The 23,996-nt window shown below is 34.9% G+C and overlaps 2 protein-coding genes and 1 pseudogene across 15 annotated transcripts; 1 reads left to right on the plus strand and 2 right to left on the minus strand.

Annotated features, from left to right (window-relative positions):
- Positions 1–447: 447 nt before the first annotated feature.
- LOC132189887 (branched-chain-amino-acid aminotransferase-like protein 1) lies at positions 448–5,545 on the minus strand. Of its 12 annotated transcripts, none has more exons than XM_059604714.1 (9): positions 5,366–5,545; positions 5,041–5,108; positions 4,558–4,613; positions 4,382–4,451; positions 3,811–4,157; positions 2,799–2,987; positions 1,420–1,506; positions 800–890; positions 448–653 (listed from the first exon to the last, which is right to left on the minus strand). In XM_059604714.1, exons 4-9 carry the CDS (start codon positions 4,386–4,388, stop codon positions 583–585), a joined length of 792 nt encoding a protein of 263 aa, XP_059460697.1. In that variant the 5' UTR covers positions 4,389–4,451; positions 4,558–4,613; positions 5,041–5,108; positions 5,366–5,545; the 3' UTR covers positions 448–582. The 12 variants fall into 12 exon arrangements, 11 of the variants coding, with proteins under 11 accessions (XP_059460697.1, XP_059460691.1, XP_059460698.1 ...); XM_059604708.1 differs by having other exon boundaries at positions 4,558–4,648; XM_059604715.1 differs by having other exon boundaries at positions 5,282–5,545.
- Positions 5,546–11,285: 5,740 nt separating this feature from the next.
- Positions 11,286–20,964, plus strand: LOC132189940 (DEAD-box ATP-dependent RNA helicase 51-like). 3 transcript variants are annotated; one of them, XM_059604796.1, is made up of 13 exons: positions 11,286–11,369; positions 14,053–14,428; positions 14,628–14,813; positions 15,973–16,158; positions 16,336–16,419; positions 18,074–18,115; positions 18,335–18,403; positions 18,758–19,057; positions 19,178–19,216; positions 19,315–19,419; positions 19,669–19,737; positions 19,825–19,950; positions 20,454–20,964. In XM_059604796.1, the coding sequence occupies exons 2-13, from the start codon at positions 14,075–14,077 to the stop codon at positions 20,616–20,618; spliced, it is 1,725 nt and encodes a 574-aa protein (XP_059460779.1). In that variant the 5' UTR covers positions 11,286–11,369; positions 14,053–14,074; the 3' UTR covers positions 20,619–20,964. The 3 variants fall into 3 exon arrangements, with proteins under 3 accessions (XP_059460779.1, XP_059460778.1, XP_059460780.1); XM_059604795.1 differs by having other exon boundaries at positions 11,290–11,381; XM_059604797.1 differs by having other exon boundaries at positions 11,301–11,381; positions 14,029–14,428.
- Positions 20,965–21,259: 295 nt separating this feature from the next.
- Positions 21,260–23,402, minus strand: LOC132190924 (piriformospora indica-insensitive protein 2-like; annotated as a pseudogene).
- Positions 23,403–23,996: the final 594 nt, after the last annotated feature.

A 23,996-nucleotide genomic window follows, 5' to 3' on the forward strand; every position in this document is an offset into this window, starting at 1 on the left:
GAGCTTGGGATTCCAATGGATTGCAAGGATCAAGCAATTGTTGTGCAGACTTTTATTTTTTTTGTAAACTGCACAATTTTTGTTATGTATATATATAGGAGAACACTTGACGCATGGGGAGGCTATGAACCCCCCTATAGTGGTCGCTTTTGATTATGCCTCTTAACAGGGTTTGAAATGTTTGTTTTTGGATTCCCAGCTCATATGTAAACGAGATTTTTGCAAATATTCATAGTAAAACACTAGTTCTATACAGCTTTTGACTTCTTATCTTCCCTTGGTTTAGTGTTAATGAATTGATATCTGATAATTATATTCCTTAATTATTGTGTTTTTCCTTTAAGTTCGCGTTCCCCTATTTACCTTAGTCGGGGGCGTGACAAAACACGTCAAAATTACAGTGTGGTCCCGACATTGTTGGGAAAACAGTACACTAGAAGTTCAAAATCATACCAACCATACAGAACCATATACATTCCATAAAAAACTTGTGTCAAACGGAACAAATAGTTTAATCAAAATTCAGCAAGAATCCTAGAAGATAACCTCGGTTGGACGCTCCATGTTTTCTGAAGCAGGTTCTCAAAATTCAAGGCTGTTGCCTACCCAAAAAACCATTTGGGGTGGTTGGCTTCCCTGGTCTCTTGGAGAACCTATTTAGTCATGGAAAACTGTTAAACAGGTTTTGGTTTCTCAAAAAAGCAACCTCATGCACTTCAAAATGCTCCATATATGGTTTGATAGATATGGACCAAACATGCAAATTTCTACTGGACAACAAAGATTGATATAGCAGTACCTTTGCTATAATTGCAGTGAACTAGAAATTCATTCTTACCAATTAAAGTGCATCCATAAAGATTGAATGCTGGATTCATGCCAGAAGTAACCTGAGGAAGGCAAGAATATTGCAAATAAGTAAAAAAATATATTGAAACTCATTTTTTACAAACTATGTCGTGGTTATAGAACCATGAAGTGAAGAAATTATGGCAATGTCCCCATGGAAAGTATGTGCTTATAAGCCATATTAAAAAATAAATAAAGAAGCAACTTAAAGTTCTTGACTCAAAAGTTATTATAAACCTATCACCACGTATGGTCAGATGATAACTAGCAAGAGAGAATTATTCAACAAATAGCTTATTGATTTGATAGTGACAAATCTCCAAAGCAGCATATTGAATGGGCCCTCTAAGAGTTGTCATCCATGTGAAGGTTAAAAACCAAATAAAAATTAGTTGTTTAACAAAGAAAAGAAACAACTACATAGTAAATGTTTTTTGAGGATTTACGTCATACATTCCCTCTTCTATGGCTATCTTCCAGCCTTAACTTTAAATGTTGGCCAGAGCCACGATAAAAATGAATACAGATATTTAATAACTTTCAGTACACAGAGGAGAGAGAGTATAGGACCTTCTTGCCACAAGTTAGAGACAGTCGGATGTGTGCATTATCAAACATTCCACACCTAATGAGAGTTGAGAAGATGGCTTTTTTTATCTGCATTGATGCAACAGTTAGCAAGATGAGCCAAGCAACTTTGTAGCAACTACATACAAAAGCCAGGAGAGTAAAATTTCTTTTGCCCAAGACCCAGTATAATTAACCATACAAAACAGAAGAATGCAGTTAAGGGATTAAACAGATTAGTAGACATGACAGAATAATAATCATCTTGACTCTCACCTCTTCGTGAGTTGGAACATTGTTGAAAGCCAAAGCTTTTGCTGAGTCAAACATCCTTTTTTTTTTTTTTTTTTTTTGATAAATAAGCAAGAATATCATTGAAAAGCGCAGAGGGGTACAACCTAAGTACACAGAAAGTATACAAAGACACCCCTTCAAAGATAAAAAGAGCATAAATCTACAAATTTATGCATCGAAGAAAATTAGGTGTATTGAGTCAAACATCCTAATTAAAAGAAAAGCACATAAAATATTTCACTAGACATTGCTGGTGAAAAGAACCCAAGATGTTTTCATGATGGAAAATTTTGCCTCTATCCCCCCTATTCATAAGACAACCACAAAAAGAAGAAATTAAATGTTCCATGTGTATGCATAATTTCTTAAGAGCTCTAAGAGAAGGATGGTGATGATAAAAATAAGGAATAACTGATTACAGCTTTTGGAAAGGAATTTATAGAACTCATAACTCCATTACATCATTACATGAGTAAAAGGAAGGTGTTCTCCAATTAATGCAACCAGTAGAGTAAAAAATGCGTCGAGTATGTCCAAGAAGAATACAGGGGAAGAGAGAGAGAGGCAAAAGGGAAAAAAAAAATAGAATGTTTGCCAAAGATGCATGATTCTTATCAATTCCACAAGCTGTTCATGCTCCCAAATCTTTTTGCAACAGAAACATAAATGTCAGATAATTAGGACAAGCAATAATCAAGACACTAATAAAGTAGTATGGATTCAAACTAATATCCTACTTACAGGATTTACGAACTTCAACTTATTTGCCAAATTGGCTAAAACAAAGGCAGCATTAATATACTTTACTAGACATTGAGACACTAATTACTTTGTCCATAATTGATTCAGACTTCTCAAATTAATATCATGCGACAGGATTTTTGAGCTTCAGTTTATTTGCCAAATTGGCCGAAAGAAAAGCATTATTCACATATAAACTACAACAATCTGAACCATATTATACAGAAACCTTATACAGGTCACAGGATAAGAATAAGAAAACCTAGAAAACTGTGCACTTAAACACATAACTAAAAGTCAAATATATGGAGTAACAAATCTTAACATGTCCCCCTGTAAACAAGTACCTTTCCACTGTCACAGGGTAAAATCTTATCACCAACCCATGCAAGTAGCTTCTCATTTGCAGGAACTGGAAGATCAGGAGGAGGTAAAGGGGACTTTAGAAGGCATGATGTCTGCTTCACATGGCACCTAAGCATGTTGTATAAAGGTAGACTTTGCTCCAGCAAGTCATACAGAGGAAAAGGAAATGGCTGAAAAATATTTATAGTTAGAGAATAAGCTCATATATATTAAAAAAAAATGTCTATCAGCCTGAATACTAATATCCAAGGCTTTAGTTGCATTTATCTATCACAATCTATGATACAAATCCACATAAACTCAAATTAATTTGTATTATATATTAGCAAAAATATAGGCCATGCTACATGCCAAAGGATACTTTCTTGCTTGCAAAAACCTGTTGATTTATATACACTCTTATACCACCATGGAGCCCAAAGGCCATCTATTGGTTTTGGACCAGCTTCCCATCTGAAAATGGTTGGATTGTAAACTTGTCATGCATGAGTGGGAAAAGAAAGGAGAAATAAACTTTTTAGTAAATAAGGAATTATGTTCTTTTTGGTTGAAAATAAGGAATGAGGTCACATGCACTATAAGAATTACATCACATCTGATGGCCCCCATTTATCCACAGCAAACTACCATATGATGCACAGGAAAATGATGTGGCACGAAGAGGGGTTTTCTTTCAATTCTTTTGAGGACCAAAGAGAGTTTTATTCAAGAATCATGAACCCTATGCTGAAGTATCAATTTTTTTTTTTTTTTTTTTTTTTTTTATAATTAATTCAAATTCATTAAAAGTACAGTAGAACGTAACCCAAATATATAGAGAGTATGCAAGAGAACCCCAAGTGCATAGAAAAAAATGAACAAAACTCAAAAAACGCAGAGAAAGTAGAAATGGACAAACTATTGTATGCTACTTAAAATTAAAATAATAATAATAATAATTCTTTTTACCTACAATGACCTAAGACACGGCACCCCCAATATTACTAGTATTACCATTAGCTTGTGTGTTTCAGTTAGGTCTGTGATGGTAAAGTTAGCTTGGCCTACAAGAGAGAGAAATTGATTAAATGTATTAGTATTACGAATAATAAAAGCAATATAAGCCATATGGCCCTCCCTTGAGCCAGAGTTTGAAGTGGGATTTTTGTCAAATCCATCACAATCAGCATTAGGATTCCCTTGATTAGCTCCATTGACTTTACTATCAAATCCATCACTGTTGTCATCAGCATTCCATTGATTAATACCATTGACTTTACCATCCATTGATTTATTCTGGTTCAAAAGAATGGCAAGTACTCGAACAAGATGAGGGAGACATACTGGATCATATATTATGTCTGCACCCAAATTGGAGAACAAGCAGGGAATTGTATTAATTTCAATATCTACACAGTTGATAGAAAGAACTGGAAAGTTCCATAATATCTAGATAGTTGACTTAAACCATCAAGTTAAATTCTCTTCTACTAGACATGGCAAACCTTGAAAATTGGTACCACAAGCACAAAACAGATTGTCTGCATAGTCACAAGACACTCAGATAATTGAGTTGAATACTCACACAACATCAGGCCTCAAGTCTTGGAGCTCATTTTCTGATGCGGATTCCATGGCCGATGAATGCATTTTACCTGATATTTACAATTTGTTTTAGCTTCAACAGCTAAATAATCCTTTATCATGTGATGAATATGATCAATATAATAAGCCATTCCTTTCACCATGACCAGGACTCACCATATTTGGATCTCCAGTTGTTCTTTCTGCATATCAAGACTCATCATTTTAGGTTCCTGATATACAGAAACCAAAATGACCTTAAGGATACCTTAATATTTGAAATAAGGGTTAGAATAAGATAGAAAGAAAAGAAAAAACCATTTTCTTCAAACTTCAAAAACTATCTCCCCTGTTAGCTAGTCCTAGTCAGGCCAAAATATCAATTACGAAAAATCAGTAAGAAACCAATATGAGGACTTCAGGAAACTCCAGTGCTTTGAAACTTAAGTACAAATTCAAAAGAGAAAGGAAAAAAAACATATAATTCTTTTGCCTAATTATTTTCTTTTCTTTTCCCCCACTTTCTCACCAACCAAACAAAGCTTAACACTTAAAGTATCATTCCCATACTAACAAGTACGCCAACAAATCCCACAACCCATAGACAAACTACACTTTCTTATTTAAATGCATGAAATAGAGAGTAGATAATTCTTACACCTCTGCTTAGGAAATGGTCCCAAATGAACCTCTGCACTCCCTCAGTAACCGACCCTCCACCGCATACCCTACAATTCAACAAACCAACACATTCATACAACTCTAAGCCATTAAAACTAAGAAAATGAACATGAATCCAATGCACTTTAGCTGCGTGTGCCAAAATTTGCTAAAATGCACCATGTCACGCTAAAATGTGTTGGTGCGTGCAATTTGGGCCTAAGCGGTTATTTCAATTTACTTGAGGACAAGGAAGGGGAATATTATCGCGGTTGTGTGCTAACATGCACCCTATATGAGTGTGCTAAAGTGAGTCGAGGAGTACTGGCCAAGGTGACCAAGGAGTCGGTGGGTTCCATGGCAAGAAAAGTTGAGAGCAGGCAAAGACATGGAGGAGCGGGGAGGGATCGAGCTCTTGGTCCGCCATGGGAGATTCAGTGTTAGGGTTTTTCGGGTTTTAGGGCTACAGAACGAGATTGAAGAAGGGGAGGCCTATTACGGTGAGTTTGGATGGTGGGGACAGAAGACAGAAAGAGTTTCTACAGCGACTTTAAAAAAAATGGACGGTTCAGATTAAATCTAAGAAATTTTAAAAGGTACTAACGGATTCTGTTTAAACGGTGCTGAGTCTATTCTAAAGAGCTAATGTGTGAACCGTTAAGCTTGGCAAATTCAAAATATTACGCTGATAGACCACGTCGTTTTAGGAAGCCAAATACTAAATATGTTGGAGATTGACGCGGGAATAGGAGCATTTTCATCGTCCTCTAAGGATAGCTCAATCGGCGTTGGAATACGCTTCATGAAGCGGATGTCACTAGTTCGAATCTCCCATTCCTATTCCCTTGCGTGAAGATGTCAAAAAAATAAAAAATAAATAAAAACATTCTCATTAAGTTCTTAAAATTTATCTAAATTTAACTTTGAAAATATTTTTTTTTTTATTTAACTTTGAAACTTTTATGCGATTTGTGTTTGCGGGCTTCTTTGTTTTGTGTAAAGGGCAGCAGGAATGCACTTTAGTAGCTGCAATGAAGAAAAAAGAGCAAGAAGCTCTCTATTATCTCTGTTTAGACCCTTGTGGGTGGACCCAATACATGTGCTAATTAAACTCCTAATTAACAAATTAATTAAAAACAAATAAGTTCGATTCTTTGTTTTTATTTTTTCTTCCTTTTTAGTTGGTGATTTTGTTTTCACTTATTCAAGATTTAATGCAACTACCTAAAATATATCCTACTATAATAAGTAAGTACATATGCTGCTACTATTGAAAATTTTTTTTATGGGATTGGTACAACCACCGGGATTTTTACTCCATTTAGTAAAATTTCATAATCATTTTGTTTATTTTTTGTTAATTGTTAATATTAAATGGGTACTAATTTTAGTTTTTTATATATTAATTTTGTTAGGGATATTTCTCGTCCTTGGGCAGACAGAAGAATAGACAAACTTGGGCCGTAGATTATCCCAAATAACTATGATAGGCTATATGGGTCATGGATCCAAGGATCGGATGTCAGGATGGTCAGTTCATCCAGGATACGAATGCCCAGGAATCAATTCGCCTGAAAATCGAGATCATTAACACTCGAGAGTATTCAACTAGATTATGGGTACCTGAGACAAAACCGACAGCTGGATATGAATCTAACAAAGGAATAAAAGTCATCATTAGGGAATTATAAATCACACCCCTACCAGCACGTGTTATTGAGCTCAAGTGGCAACACACCTTTATTGCATTTACCCCCTAGGCTTATTTTATTAACCCTATACTTAGTTGTGTTGCCTATTAAATAAATGAGGTTAATGAGTAAGGAGCTGGAAAGGCCACATTCAGGCACATGAAAGAAAGCTATAAAGAGGAGAAAGAAGAATTGAGGAGGGACGACCAGAAAAAGGGAAGTCAATAAATAGAGAAGATAAAGGAGAGAAATTGGGAGAGTTTATGTTGTAATCCTACCAATATTTGAATAAGAACATAACATTTCTCATAGTGGACGTAGGCTCATTTGGGGCCGAACCACTCTAATTATGATGTTTTCTTATTTATTGTTCCTATCATCATTTGCACTCCATAACGCCATTAATTGAAAGGTCAAATAAGGCCCATTACAAAAGCCCAAATCCACAAGAAAGCGTGCAATGACCCACCATACGGAAATTGCTTCGGGTCCTTTTTCGCATACGACTGAAAATTGTACCAACAAATTTAATCTTAGTCTTAATATATTTATTGTTTGACAGAGTTGAAAGGGCTGAGATTTTTGGGGCTTAATAACAACAATCTCTCGGGAAAGCTGTCTCCAAGGTTGGCATGCTTGTCTTGTATTGCTTCTCTTTACGTTTATGGAAACAATTTGATAGGGGAACTTGGGGTCTGTTTGACAACCGTTTTTGGCAACGGCGATGGGTCTTTCACTGTTCAATCAGTTTGAAAAAGTGACTGAAGGCTGCAGGAGTAAAAGTTAGTGAACAGTAAAATTACTTCAACAGCAGCGCCAATTTTCAGCATTCTTTTGTTGTTCCAAAAATAACCCTGCAGCATTCTTTTGCTGTCCCATATGGTGGCCGTTGCTGCAGGGTTATTGTGGTCGTTGCTGCAGGGTTATGTTTGGAACAGCAAAAGAATGTTGGAAATTGGCGTTGCTTTTGAAGTAATTCTACTGTTCATCAGCTTTTACTCTTGCAGCCTTCAGTCACTTTTTTCAAACTGATTGAACAGTGAAAGACCCAACGCCATTGCCAAAAACGTTTGTCAAACAGACCCTTGAATTCTCATAATGGTTTTATAGGAAAATGGGAAAACGTTTTGGAGCTTTGGACAATCCGAATATGTATCGCCAGGCTGCATTAATGTCGGGGGGAAAAAGGAATTTTATGTATAGCATAAAACCATGTAAGCCAAGAAACTTGTATTTATGATGAGGTTCCAAATGCCAAGATGAGTGAGGGGAATTGGAATCAGAATTCCCCTTTGGTGATGATAAGCATAGCATCTTCAGTAGTATTTTTAAACTAGCTTTTTAGTTAAATTTAGCTATTTTGTTAACTTTTCTTGCTCCAACAGATACTATAAAATATAAGGTTTTCCTACTACTGCTATAGTGAACTTTCATATTTACAAGTTACTGTAGCAACTTGTAAGTAATATTTTACTATATTTTATCTTTCTATATATTTTTTTAATATTTTCTCTCTCGTTCTCTCTTTATCTCTTTTTATGGGAAAGACAAAGAAATGATAAAAAACTAATAAAATAATACTGAAAAATAATATTTAATTAGAGTAGATAGTTAAATAGATGTACTTGTTGGAGTATATAGTGAAAAAATAGTAGCTAAAATGAAAAAAAAAAGTTGTATTTTGAGTAGTAAAATGAAAACTCTTATATTTTGAGTAGGACTCAACATCCACCTCATCATCACGGGTTAAGACATGGGTGATAGCTCTTAGCTTTAATTGTTAACTTTATCTTTTAATATCAATATTTGTTAACATGGGTCGTGGGTAGTTTACTTAGATTGTGTGTAGTTATTTTTAGTTAATTAAGTGGGTAGTTTACTTAGGTTGTTGGTAGTTATCTTTAATTATGTAGATAGTTTTCTTTAGTAAAAGTAGTAACCGCTATTGTATTAAGTTTATATATAGGGGAAAATCCACTTTACCCCCTGAAATTTCAGGAGTTTTTCAATTTGAACCCCAAAGTTAAAAAAGTGGCAATGTACCCCCCCAATGTTTCAAAAATTTTCAATTTAAACCTTCCGTTACAATTTCCGTTAAATTGGACGGAAATTTTTTTAAAAAAAGTCTGAGGGTAATTATGTAATTTTAGAGATTTTCATCCAATTTAACGGAAATTATTAACGGAAGGTTTAAATTGAAAATTTTTGAAATATTGGGGGGTACATTGCCACTCTTTAAACTTTGAGGTTCAAATTGAAAAACTTTTGAAACTTCAGGGGGTAAAGTGGATTTTTCCTTTATATATATTTGTGTCATTAGAATAGAAAAGGGGGGAAGAAAGTGTTTGTATTATGGTATTCTTCTAGCCCTAAGTAGAGATTTGTATTGTGGTTACTCAATCCTAAGTGGAGATTATCAATTTATTTATATTGACTCTGACTGGGACCTATCAAGTGGCGTCTTTGAGAGGCTCAAGACGTGGGTTTGATGGGTTATGGTGGGCTTTTATTTTACACGGGATGTTTCTTATGCTTCTTAGATATAAGATTAATTATCTACTATCTTGAGTAAGAAAAAAGGTTCTTTAAATGTCAATTCTCGTCCCAAAGATCAAAGATGCAAGACGGACTGTTAAGTGAGCGAAACGTCTCACGAGCAAGCTTGGGCTCGGCTCGCATAAGTTTGGCTTGTGCTCGACTCGAATATTAAATGAAGCGCTTCATGAACACAAATCCTAGCTCAAATATTAAATGAAGCAAGCTCGGCTCGACTCGGCTAAGCTCGTATAAGGCTCGTCTCGCTTATTAGGCTCGACTCGTATATTTTTTATTAAGTAACAAATAACAATATATAATCAACATTACTCATTTACTCAATAATAACAAATATATTATATGTCTTTGTTTTTTTTTTGTTTTTTGTTATTTATGCATATGTGTGTATATATATATTATATATATGTATATATTAATATAAAAACATATAAGGAATATATATATAAAATAAGAAATATATGATATTATCATTAATCATTTTATCATATGATATGATCATATAGTACAACCGTACAAGTTATTGTGTCATTTAATACAAATATTATGATTAGATAGTTTATACTTTGGAAATTGGAATCGTATACAGTATATCACATAATCATTAATTATTATATAATCACATGGTATATCTGCATAAGTTATTGTGTTATTTAATCAGTACATTATAATTATATACTTTATTCTTATAAAACATATATGATGTATCACATGATCTTAGATCTAAGATAATATTAATATTAATTGTGAGATAATATGATCATAAAATTTAAGTATAAGATTACAACCATTAGATCATATGAATTTATTACTTAAAGTTTGAGTATTACTATTAGATTAAATGATTAATAATTAAGTAACTAATGTGTTTCTTATAATTTATACATTATAATCACAATTTACTGTAAGTAAAAACTTAACAATTTGAATTTAAATCATATATCATGAATCGTGATAATGAGAACATATAATATAAGTATATAAGTTATAACAATTAACATTGACCCATTACCCATATAAATTAGATAATGATATAATTATATAACCATATAAGTATATAAATGTTTACATATAAGATACAATATATATTAATATTGACATTATATACTTGACCCGTGTTAAGCATTAACATTTTAACATATTAACTAAATAATACTATATGTAATATGATTATAGTGATTAGTGTGTGTGAGTATGTGACATAAAACGTTTTACGTTGTGATTTAAAAAATACTTAATCTAAAATAAGAAGAAAAAAAAATACGCGATTGAAAAAACACAAATTTTAAAGTCGTAATTATTGAAATTAAAATAACAAACTGACCCTAAATAATACTACATAACACAATTTTTATTCATAATTCCTAAATTTTGAATTTTTTATTGAATTTAATAATTTAATTGAATTTGAATTTGATCTATGGTATATAAGTGTAATCGTAGCTGTCCAAAATGTTTTGATGATCTAATAGCTATTGAATGATATTAATGGACGATAGCTATAAAGCATTTACTAAGAAGTATGTATATGGTGTAACAAAGACACCGTAAGCTTGCCTTGTTTGATCTAATCTGACGAGTAATTTTCAATGTTAAAAACGTATATATAGTCAATAGATCATATTAAACAAGCATACTAGATCTAAGTAGAGACAGCCACATGAATAAGCTTTTGGTAAAGCGAATTAAATTATTAATATTTAAAATTTAATTCTTACAAAAAAAAAAAAAAAAAAAAATTTAAAATTTAATTATTTTTCCAAATCCAACGCAAATTAGAGAACCCAAATTTAACCTAAATCTATCAATCTCTGATCTCTCCATTCTCACGACTCGCCTCTCACAGTCTCCACCACCATCCTCCTCGCCTCCATTCTCACGACTCTCCTCGGCTCCTACCACTCCCCCAGTGCCCCCAACAGCAACCACCACCACCACCGCAGCAACCACACACCTCGACGCCTGGCTGAAGCTGAACGGCTCGTGCCCGGTTTCCAGGAACTTGCCGCTGCCAACCCCGCTGTCCACGCCGCTCTTGGAGGTCGTTTCACTCTCGCAGTACGCCGCGGATCGAAGGCGGAGGAGGTGATAAGATTTGTGAGTTTTTCTTTTCTTTTTGGGTTATTTTTTTCTCCGTTTCTTCTTGGGTGGTGGGTGATTTGGGGTTTTGCCGTTTGATGTGTTTGTTTGGTTGCCCAGGAAAATGTGTAAATATTTTTGAAATGAAGAAATATTTAATTTTAAATAACTTTGTCCATAGCCGTAACCGTTGAAGTGAAAACGATGGATTAAGAAAGGTGTAATATTTAATGTTCAAATCTTATCAAACAAGCAAACAACATTAATGGATGCTGATGATGTTATAAGAGATTGATTAAACAAAAAAAAGATGTTATAAGAGATGGGTTAAGGTGAGCTTTTCATTTTCCTTTTCAATCTTTTTCTTGTTTCGTTGATTTCTATGCTTTGAAATAGACGAGCAGGAGCAGGGTTCAGACCCTATTGAGCCGAGCTCTAGCAGCGAAGTCAGGCTCAACTCGAGCTCGAGCTCGAGCCTGACTCAAAAATAAACAAGCCGAGCTTGGACAGCCCAAGCTCGGCTCGTTTACACCCCTAGATGCAACAACTCTTTGTAAATAATATAGTTTGAATTATATCGGAATCCATATGGATGCCTTTAAATGTCAATAGATGCAACAACTCTTTGTAAATAATATAGTTTGAATTATATCGGAATCCATATGGATGCCTATAAATGTCAATAGCTCACTAATACTAAGACATAAATATTAGACATGCGGCCACACATCAAAATTGGATATATTTCAATATGTTTTCAGGTACTTTGAGCTCCTTGTAGCCAGCGTCAATAATATAAGATATTGTTATTACAACTAAAACGAACTGAACTGAAATGAAAAGAATACCGTAAAACCTACAATTAATGTTGAAGAATTAGAACTAGATATTAAGAAAAAAATGTTTTGATGGGTATTATTGTATTTTTTATTTTTTAAACATTTTTAAATTTAAAAAAACATTTTGATATAACATCAAAGTGAAAACTGTTTGAGATTGCTTTGTGTTTAAATTATTTGCCCGTTAAAAAAAAATTTTTATTTGCTAATATTTTTGTTTTGAAAAGAAAAAAGAAGAAGAAGAATTTAACATGATTATATAATAACAAATTATATGTGTATAATATGATATAAGTCATAAGTATACAAGTTCATGCTAATACAATAATTAAGTACATAGAGAGTTAGTTCCAATGTATGTTAAACACTTATAACTTATAAGTCTATATATGTTATAAATTATAATTATACATATATGCAGATTAAATAATATAAATGTATGAGAGCAATACTTAATCATGTGATTCAATGGCAATTCAAATACTTAATAATATTATTCATGTATAATGATAATGGGATTCATGTAATATCAAATTAAATAATTGACATTGGATTAATAATACAAATTTATGTTATAAAATTATAACTTCATATAAATTATAATTATACATATATAATACAATTTTTTAATTCTTTTTTTTTTTAAAAAAACTTTTTCTCTAATTTCTTAGTCATTTTTAAAACTATTTGTTTTTACCAATTTTTATTTACACAAACAACAAAAACGACATAGTTTTGTTAAGGCCTTAAAGGTATAAATTCATCACTTTCATTTCATTTTCATTTTCATATAACCCTAAACCTAACACAAACGCTTGTGTCTCACTGTCTCTGCTGCCTTCGATTCCTCACAAGTCACCCGTCTGTCTCTGCCACCTTCCTCACCGGTCGCCGGTCTCCTTCACTGTCTTTCCTCGCGCTCAATGTCTTTGTCTTTGTTTAATGTCTATGTCACTGTGCTCGCGCTCGTCATCTCTGGATTGTCACCGTCTTTGTCGCCGTTTGGATTGTCACTGTCTGGATCATCGCCGGTATTTGTCTCTCTGTCTCTGTGGCCGGTCTCCGTCTCTCCTTGCCGGTTGGATTTTTTTAGTTTAATTTTACAGCAATCCAGAAATTAATGTTTGGATTTTACATGCCATGATAGGATTTTGGATTTGTGACTTCTTGTTGTTGTTGTTGTTGTTGTTGTTGAGCTCGGTAGTTGAGCTCGAGCTTGAACAGGGTTCCAACCCTATCGAGTTGAGCTCAAGCAACATGTTTACGCTCGAACTCGAACCCTATCGAGTCGAGCTCAAGCAACATGTTTAGGCTCGAGTCGAGTTCGAGCCTGAGCCAAAATAAACGAGCCGAGCCCGGATAACCAAAGCTTGCCCAAGCTCGGCTCGTTTACTAGTTCTAATTCTTCAACATTAATTGTAGGTTTTACTATATTCTTTTCATTTCATTTCAGTTCGTTTCAGTGGTAATAACGATATCTTATATTATTGACCTTGGCTACAAGGGAAGAAAAATAGTGAATTACTATGTCGATAATTTTGTTAAAAAAGTTGGAGAAGGGAAGATAAATGATGGTAAATAATGATTATCACTAATTAAAGACGGCATGGTAGTTGAGAGTTGATAATTAAGATTTTGGAGATTTGTGGTCGAATTATTAGATTTTAGAGTTTAGGGCTTCTAGTCTTGCATTTTTTTTTTTTTTGGTCAAGGTACCAGTTGTGATACAAAACTGTGGGTGCAAAATATAAAAGGCATTTAACCCAATATATAAATGGGCAAAATTATAAGTGGTTAGTGTTTAATAGCTGCTGAAAAAACCCTAGAAATCTTCTTCTTTCGAACCACAGGCTGGACCCAGAATCAGCCGCCATGATCAAACAGGCAGTGCAAAACTACACTTTGCTAGAGGACGAAAAGAAGAGGAAGCGCAAGAGAAATGAGCATAACAAGAAAACAATTGCCGCAGAGCAAGCGGATCCTCAGAAGCAAGAAGAAGAAGAAGAAGCAGCAGTTGAAGAAGGTAAGGAGGAGAGGAAGAAGAAGAAGAAGAAGGAGGAGGGAGTGCGAGAGGATGGTGGTGGTGGTCGCAGTGACGAATTGAAGAAAGTGAAGAGTGGTGTTGGAGGGTCTGGAATTATGACCACGGAGTCCTTTGAATCTTTGGGATTATCTGAACCCACTTTCAATGCTATTAAGGATATGCGATTTCAGCATATGACTCAGGTATAGCTCTTGTTTTCTCTAAGGATATGTTTTTAAACTTTTGTTCCTTTTTAGGTTTATTTTGACTTCTTTTTATTTTTTTTTATTTTTACTTGTTTGGTAATTTCAATTTGATTTCATGAGTATAGAGGTTTGGGTAATTGGGTTCCAAAATTAGTTGAAGATGCTTGATGAATTTCATCTCTATTTAAAAATGCAGATTCAAGCCAGGGCAATTCCACCACTTTTGCTTGGCAAAGATGTTCTTGGAGCTGCAAGGACAGGTTCTGGGAAAACTCTTGCTTTTCTAATACCAGCTGTGGAGTTATTATATCACATCCGTTTTACTCCTCGTAATGGAGTGGGAGTGGTCGTAATTTGCCCAACTAGGGAGCTTGCAATACAGGTAAAAGTACTAGGTCACTACTGATAGTTAGAAGAATTTTCTCTTGATTAATAGGCAATCTTACTTTCTCAGCTAAGACGCCCTACTGCATTTTCTAAGTGAAGGTGGTTTCGTTCCTTTCAAATTCTAAAAAGTGCTTCCTTTTTAGCCAACACTGTTTTGAACAATAAGCCACAATCTCAATCCACATTCTGAAAAAAGGGAAAGGGAGGGCTTATTTATTGTAGTTGCTTGACAATTCTCATTTTGGTTGTACCAATCATATCTTTTTTATTATCAAAGTGAATATACTAAGAGTTTGATGGTTTTGTCACAGAAACATAGGATTCACTCATGTAATTTGCTATTGATATAGTCAACTAACTCTCTTGTAATACCTATGAGCCACAGACGGCACCAATTTATGTACTGAAATTTAATTACTTTGCAGAAAGAAATGGCTTAATTGGTTTATTTGACTGGAATAATTATTGCATGTTGATATTTTGCTTTCGTAGTACTGGTCATGGAAGTTGTGGGCCTAATTCGATTTGGACATGGTAATATATATGATTTGAATAATCAATGTATTAAAAGATTGTAAAGATGTGAAAAAGTCATATTGATGTTGTTAAATCAACAGTTTTCCTAAAAGGTTACGTTGATAGAAAATGGTGAATTTAATTATTTTCTATTACTCTCTCATAGTTGTGGGTTCAAACACTCCTCGGTAAGTGAGGTCGAACATGTGGAATATTTAACTGAAATGGAAGTTAAATTATTGAAGCAAGGTTTGATCAACTCTGATCACTACCCAAACTATGTTAAATTATCAATTGTCTTAAAAGCTTATATTTATCGAAACATATGAATTTAATCATTTAATTATATTCTACATATACGTGTGTGGAAGAAAATGGAAATTTGGATCTAAAAAAAAACTCGGTTCTTATACAGTTTGCATATGATACTAATGAAAATATGGAGTCACATTTTGTTTGCATCTCTTACTGACCATTATGTTTGACATTATATTTTTGATGTGCAAAATGCAAATAAAGATTAGGAAACTGCCATGGAATTCACACTTATCTATGTTGTTGCCTTCTAGGCTTCTACATTTCATTTTCATTAATCTTTGCTGGGTGATGCTAACAAATTCACCATTCAAATAATTTAGACCCATGCTGTGGCAAAAGACCTTCTCAAGTACCACTCTCAGACTCTTGGTTTGGTTATTGGTGGTTCGGCTAGAAGAGGAGAAGCAGAGCGTATTGTGAAAGGAGTGAATTTATTAGTAGCAACCCCTGGCCGACTTCTTGACCATCTGCAAAATACCAAGGGGTTCATTTATAAAAACTTGAAGGTAATTTACACAAACAATTCTTAACACTATATCTTTTTTTTAGGTATTCATGTCATTTACGCGATGCTGATTGTAGTCTTCATTAAGGGGCCTCATTAAAGCTAGTTATTCAATGCATATTAAGCTATATATGTTTTTCTTATGCATGTTCTTTTCTTGTTAAACTCAAACTTGCAGTGCCTAATAATCGATGAAGCTGACAGGATACTGGAAGCAAACTTTGAGGAAGAAATGAAGCAGATTCTTAAGCTTCTACCAGAGGTAAACTATATGGTTATCATATTTGTTTTTGGTCATAGAGAGACTTAAGGCAGTTATTATATGGAAGTAAAGAGGGAATGAAAGTTTAGTGTTGCATCAAGTTTACCTAGATCTAACACTAGGGCCTGGCTGTACTTGGTTCTCAGATAGAAAATAGAAAGGAAATGTTAATGAAGAAAAAATTACCTTTTCTGCGAGTACATTGAATCCAATTTAGATTATTTTTCTTTTCCTCTGTTGGCTTCTTTCCAAGATCCTAGTGGAGGAAAAGTAACATTATATATAAATGTGTTCTGAAAGAAGGTTGCATTAATTGGATGAGCAGACATGGTCTTTAGAGCAATGTTAGCTGTTGTGCCAAAGTATGTTGATCAAATGTCCTAATTATTACCAGCGTTGTTGCATTAACAAGGTCGTTGAACCTGTGTCTTGGTTATATAAGATGAGAACTTTTTTTTTTTTTTGGTATGAATATATATGACAATATAAGATGAGAACTTAGCTTCTTCATCATAGCTGCATATGATTGAAAGAACTGTCTCAACTAGTGGCTTCAAACGTATCCTGCCCATTATAGATTCCATCACTTCAACTGAATGGTTGGCTGTGTATGGTTGGTCAGATGCAATCTGGTTATGGATCTGGATCTGGATCCGGTTCTGGACCTGGATACGGTTCTGGTTCTAGATCCGGTTCTGGATCTGGTTCTGGAGCTGAATATCGATGCTGTTCTGGTCTCAACCCTGAGTATGGTGACTGCGGACCCTGGTCAGAGATTTTCTCCGGCGAGTCCTGCAGTGGCTTTTGGGTTGTCTTTTGGGGTCTGCAACTCTGACGCCATTGCTGTGGATATTGGTCTGACCAAAGCCCATAAGTGGCTGATTGAGTGGTCGAGGGAAGGTGCAAAGCACAATGAGAAACATATGATGTTCTTGAAGGACATGGAAGAGAATACTCGTAGGGCAAATAAGGTTGCACGCCCCCTGGATTGCGATGAGGAGTTGGCATTGATGCAGGTGTTACTGGATTTAAAGGTTGGGCAGCCTAGGACCAAGGGCAAGAGAGAGCTCTTAAATTTAGAAAGCTCCATTAACTACAGTATAACTAACGGGCATTCTCGGGGAAGGAAGGGGAAGCCTATTGTGTAGGAGCGCTCCAGGTGGGGTATTGTTCGCTCTTCTTTTTTTGGGGGCACTTTTGTTTGCTCGTGTGAGAGGGTGTTCTTTTAATGGGTTTGCTCCTGTTTCTTTGGGGTCTTTTCGTGGGAGCTCCTCGTGAGCATAGGGTTTTATTTTGGGTCTTTTTGTGGGTTTTCCACGGGTTGCCCCATGTATACTTTTTGTGTACTTGTGACGCTTTGCGCTTTTTGATATATACAACATTACTTATAAAAAGTCAAAAAAAAAAAAACACGATATTGCTACTAAGTACATAGCATTGTCTAATAGTCAATCTCTACATGTATTGTGGAATTTATTTTCCTGGTACTTTCACCAGCAAAATCTCTGGCTTTGGTTTGCAATGTATTGATTAGATATGGAAATATACTCCTTAAAATTAATTCTTTCTGATAGTTATTTAAATTTCATATTGTATTGTGGGTGGGAGTATCTAAGGTTTGTTAACTGATTATGAGTGGCTACTCAATGTGCAGAATAGGCAAACGGCCTTGTTTTCAGCCACCCAAACTCAGAAGGTTAGTGCGTCGTATAGAAACTTAATACTAGTTAATCTTTTTTCGTTTCCACTTTTACATATTACAAAAATTTTATGTTGTTTATCATTGTTACATTTCAAATTTCCTTGTGTGTAGAAAATTCAGTATTAACATAAGTCACTCTTCTTCTGTTTGTGTTTATGTACCAATAGTTTGATTTTGACTGGGATTCTAATGTTTTTTCCCTTAAATTTGTAGGTTGAGGATCTTGCACGCTTATCATTGAAAAATGCTATCTATCTTGATGTGGATGATGGAAGAAATAAGGTAGAAATGTGGTATAAGTTTAATATATATAACTGTATTGAGCTGCATTATGTACAGAAATAGCTATTGTGACAGAGAGATCTCTTCTATCAAATAGGAAAGAGGTGTATAACGAAAGAATAATTGTTATTGACGACATTACTGTTGCCACATCTTTTAAAAACTTTTTAACGGCAATATCTTTTTTTATAGAGTGAGACCCTCTTAATATGGAGATGGAGATGCACTTAGTGCACCCAAAGTCCACCATGTTCTGCTGTACAATAGAGTCCTTATATATATGCTCTAAATTACTTTAGTTTGCTTGCTTTTCAACCTCTCTGTTAAAATCTGACAAGGTTCTGGGTGTTATAGGTCACCAATGAAGGGCTGCTGCAAGGCTATTGTGTTGTCCCCAGTGCCAAGAGATTTATTCTTCTGTATTCCTTCTTGAAGAGGAACCTGTCAAAGAAAGTGATGGTCTTCTTCTCTTCATGTAAATCAGTCAAATTCCATTCTGAACTGCTGAGATATATTCGGGTGGATTGCCTTGATATCCATGGAGATAAAAAGCAGCTGCAAAGGACAACTACGTTTTTTAACTTCTGCAAAGCAGAGAAGGGAATCTTGCTATGTACTGATGTTGCTGCTCGTGGGCTTGATATTCCTGACGTGGTATATTTCTTTTGTCTACCAAGTGATGTTGAAATTATTGATGGCAGTGCTTCTGTTTTGTTTTTTTCAATTATTTGGCGTTATTTGTTGTTTTTTCCTACTGTTATTGTTCTTCTGCAGGACTGGATTGTGCAGTATGATCCTCCGGATAATCCCAAGGTGATTAACTCCCCCCTCAATCTGACATATTTAAGATAATTGTCGTTTTGCATTCTATGTCGAGTGTAATGTTTATTGGTTGGGGTTACCGCTTTCAGGAATACATTCATAGGGTTGGTCGAACAGCTCGTGGGGAAGGTGCAAAAGGAAATGCTCTGCTTTTCGTGATTCCTGAAGAGTTGCAATTTATTCGCTATCTGAAGGTCTAGTTTATTCACTGTATAAGAAAATGACAAATATCCAGCAAAACAAACTAGAGGCCATTGATCCCAATGATAAATTGGACAACAACTTCTTTAATAGGACATTAATAAGCCAATTTCCTGTCCCTGTATAGTCTAGAGCATTATGTCAAATTGGTGGCTTATAGGTTTTCTTTTTCTCCATGGTAAATTGTTGCTATAGTGGTTGCTTGTTCAACATTGAAATTAAGATGTCGTATCCACTTTCAGGCAGCAAAAGTCCCTGTTAAAGAGTATGAATTTGATCAAAAGAAGCTGGCTAATGTGCAGTCTCATCTGGTACTTTTCTGCTTCTACATTTATATGATCAATATCTTTTCTATATTAAACTGCTGGATTTAAATTGGACTATTTTGATAATTGCAGGAAAAGTTGGTAGCCAATAACTATTTCTTGAATGGGTCAGCTAAAGATGCATACAGATCCTACATATTAGCATATAACTCTCACTCTATGAAAGAAATCTTTGACGTTCACCGCCTTGATTTGCAGGTACAAACCTTTTTTCCTTGGTGAAAGTCATTTACCATATTTTTAAATACCCTTGCAGTCATGCTGTTGTTGTTTTTTTTTTTTTTTTTTTCCTTAATGTTTTGATTCCAAAAGTAGTAACGACAACAATTTTAGCGGTAATGGGAAGGAAGTCCTAGTTTTAAGGGCCTTTCTTGAAAAATGCATCAAAACAGATGAATGAGAAAATATCTAATTGTTCAAATAAATAAATAATGACCCTATATCAACAACACTGGTCAATACCTCATCCAAGGGTTACAATAACATCTCATCAAATCTTTTTTTTATTTATTTTTTGTCGTGTGATGTGTACCTATATATATATATAGTTCAGGCTGGAGGTGTACCCTATGAAGCTGAATTTCAATAAACTTGACATAAGTTAAATGACCCTGAAATTATTTGCCAAATTGATGGATTTCATTAGGTTGTGGTATAATATGTAATTCCGATTATAATGCTTGTATTTTGGATTTGGATAGGCTGTTGCTGGTTCTTTCTGTTTTCTGAACCCACCAAAGGTGAATGTGAACATACATAGTTGTGCCTCAAAGAGCAGAAATAATAAGCAGAAAGTTAAAGGAAGGCAAAACGGTTTCAGTGAGAGCAGCCCTTATGGAAGGCGGGGACAATTTGTGAGGCATTAGTAGAGTAGGGTTTACACTGTGGCTCTTCAAATGTGGAGCAAGTGAAGCGACCCATAGGCTATAAATTCCGGGAGCAGCAGCAGTTGAACTGAACATTCCATATGCGTCCAGCAGAAATTCGACGCCATTTATACATAAGGATGCAAAAAAGATTCAGTGAGTAAACTAGGTTTTGGCTTTTAGGTTTTAGTGTATTCTTTTCATTTCATTCCGTTTTTGTGGTGGTAATATATTTTGATGTGTGGCCTGACTGATTCAGCTGGTCTATAATATTTATGCTTTTTTAGTATTAGTGAGTTATTGACATTTAAAGGTATCCATATGGAATTGTTACATCTTTTAGATCTTTGGGACTAGAATTGACATTTAAAGAACATTTTTTCTTACTCAAGACAGTAGACAATTAGTCCTATATCATAGAAGCCTAAAACACAATCTCGCGTACGGACAATAAAAGCCCCCACCAGAACCCATCAAACCCACAGCTTGAGCCTCCCAAAGACGCCACCAAAGGGGAGTTCTGATTCCAATTTCCCTCACTCATCTTGGCATTTGGAACCCCATCAGAAATACTAGTTTCTTGCATACATGGTTTTACCCAATACAGAATTCCCTTTTCCCGACATTAATGCAGCCTGGTGTCACATATTCGGATTGTCCCAAGCTCCAAAACGATTTCCCATTTTCCTATAAAACCATTCTGAGAATTCAAGTTCCCTGTCAAATTGTTTCCGTAAGCGTAAAGAGAAGTAATACAAGGCAAAGATGCCAGCCTTGGAGACAGTTTTCTCAAGAGATTGTTGTTGTTAAGCCCCAAAAATCTCAGCCTTTTCAACTCTGTCATGGACTCCGGAATCCTCCCTGTCAAGCCCATATTAGAAAGATCCAAAAATTTCACCTACTCCAGTTTTTTCCACTGGATTCCATTGAGATTACCTCCTATTGGGTTGTTGGAAATCACCATCTCTTTCAAGGAAATCATTTCTTCAATCGACTGAGCCAAACCACCAGAAAATTTGTTGCTCCCCAGATCCAAAAGTGTGAGATTCCTTAGGCTCCCTATCTCAATTGGGAGATCTCCTTTCAACATATTTTAACCCAAATCAAGCTTCAGAAGTGAAGACAAGTTTCCCAAAAAACAGACGCAATGACCCAGACAGCTTATTCCTGCTTAAATCAAGTATTAAAAGCTCGATCAAGTCTCCCAAAGTTTCTGGAATCCAACCCGTTTCCGGCAAGAACTAGCCAGCTCAGTTTTACTAAATTGCCTATTTCTGGTGGCAGATTACCTGTCAATCCATTTTTCAACATCACTAAAGATTGTAGGTTTTGAAGGTAGCTAATAGTGTTTGGAATTGTTCCAATGAGACTTGGGTTTGATCGAAACTCCAAGGATTCTAAGCTATTTGTGAAGTTTTCCCAGTTTGAGGTAGGGATTCTTGCTGGGTTTTGGTGGGGTGAAGAAGCAATTGAAGAATGAGAGTGTTCTCAGGTGCCTAAGCATGACTGCATGAATATGTGAGGTGTGAATTCTGCTCTTCCGGTACACCAGAGAGTTGTCGTAAACCGGTCCGATGCTTATTGCAGTGACATACTAAAATCCATCGTAAAGATCACAAGACACCCTATACAAGGTGGTCAAAAACAAAGTTTCATAAAAAGAATTGTTCGAACCACAAAAATAGAACATGTTGCACACATGCGCATGCAATCCATAAAGAATATATTAAGATTGAAAATTAAATTAATATATAAAAATAAAATTAGTATCCATTCAATATTAACAAAGATAAATAAAATAATTATTTCTTAATATATTTCGATTTTCTACTCATAAACACTTATCAAAATAGAATCTAATGTTCTATCGTAGCCATACCATTTCAACTTCTACGTTGTTGCCCTTACTGTGTTAAAAACTCTTTTACATTGCTTTTGGAGGCTATTGCTCATACCTAATTTTTTTAATGACAGATTTGGGTTGTTGCTTATGATATAAAATATGTTTAAAGTTTGGATATAAAATTAGTTTTGTTATAATAGAGCTAAGGATCAAGCCTTGTATATTTTTTTCTAGGCAATGGCAAGCTTTCTTATTTTGGCTTAAATATATAAATTTAACTATTTATATACTATAATAAATAAAATTTTCAAAAGAGAAAAAAGGTTCATGGCCAATACCGCCATCCTCTCCCTCCATCTCTGTTTATATATAGAGATTATATATGTGAACAATCAAATGCGTTGCTTATATATATATATATATATATATATAAACGGTGGTAATCATTTCAAGTATACCGAGTACTAAAATGAAATTGAAATTTTGCTAAATGGAGTAAAAATACAGGTGGTTGGACCAATTATCCCATAAAAGTAAAATTTTTCAGTAGTAGCAGCATATATATACTAATTACTAGCTCAGTATAGAAGGATATATTTTAGGCAGTTGAATTTATTCCTCATGAATAAGTGAAAACAAAATCAACAACTAAAAAGGAAGGAAAAAAAAAAAAAACAATTGTTTTTAATTAATTTGTTAATTAGGAGTTTAATTAGCACCTGTATTGGGGTCCACCCACAAGGGTCTGGATAGAGATCAGAGCCACTCCAGGAGCTCCCCACAAAGCCCTGATTAGCATAATACAGAGCTTCTTGCTGTTCTTTCTTCATTGCAGCTACTGAAGTGTCTTCCTCCTGCTGCCCCTTGCACAAAACAAACAAGCCCACAAACACAAATCGAAGAAACGTTTCAAATGTCCAAATGGAATAATACTTCTTCATGGCCAACAGCTTGAAAAGAAAATGACAAAATTAATATGAAAGAAAGCAACAATAAAGTCAAGACTGAAGAAGGGAGAGCTTTTTATTGACTTTCCTTTGAGTAAGGTGCTGACGTCCGTGCGTTCGGCGCTCCGCAAATGGGTTTCTAGATCTGTTCCCATGTTGACCACACGAGTTGGATAATTGGGTAGTGAGGTCTTCAATTTGATCCCTCATAGCCCTGAATTGATCCTCCGTGTGTTTCCAATGTTCAGCGATAGATTTGCTTTCCGCCTCTGTGAATCGCGGTCTTGGTTGGCGACAACAATTGTTCGGCCCACCACTCATGTGCCTCAAACGAATTGCCGGTTCCTCCTTACGTGCTGTCTCCGTGCGCACGTACACCTCGTTCATGTCTGCAAAGTAGTTGCTCCTCCCCATTCATGAAAAGTAACTGAGCTCTGATACCAACTGATGCAGCGTGACTTAGTGGGCTACAACGAAGAACAACAATAAAGTAAAGGATAACTAATTCTAGATCTTGAGGCTATCAATGATCTAAGAATTCTTCTTAAAATATAGAGTCTATCTATGATTTCAAGGAAAAATATGAAG

Source organism: Corylus avellana, chromosome ca8 (assembly GCF_901000735.1).
Source record: "Corylus avellana chromosome ca8, CavTom2PMs-1.0".
Taxonomy (NCBI): domain Eukaryota; kingdom Viridiplantae; phylum Streptophyta; class Magnoliopsida; order Fagales; family Betulaceae; genus Corylus; species Corylus avellana.

Coding starts and splice junctions, on each gene's coding strand:
- LOC132189887 (XM_059604714.1), bottom strand. Junction 2,988..3,810: donor CTGAAACACACAAGCTAATG/GTAATACTAGTA, acceptor AATATTTTTCAG/CCATTTCCTTTTCCTCTGTA. Junction 654..799: donor TCACTGCAATTATAGCAAAG/GTACTGCTATAT, acceptor ATGACTAAATAG/GTTCTCCAAGAGACCAGGGA.
- LOC132189940 (XM_059604796.1), top strand. CDS start 14,075: ATGATCAAACAGGCAGTGCAAAACTACACTTTGCTAGAGGACGAAAAG. Junction 18,116..18,334: donor CAGCCACCCAAACTCAGAAG/GTTAGTGCGTCG, acceptor TTAAATTTGTAG/GTTGAGGATCTTGCACGCTT. Junction 19,738..19,824: donor CTAATGTGCAGTCTCATCTG/GTACTTTTCTGC, acceptor TGATAATTGCAG/GAAAAGTTGGTAGCCAATAA.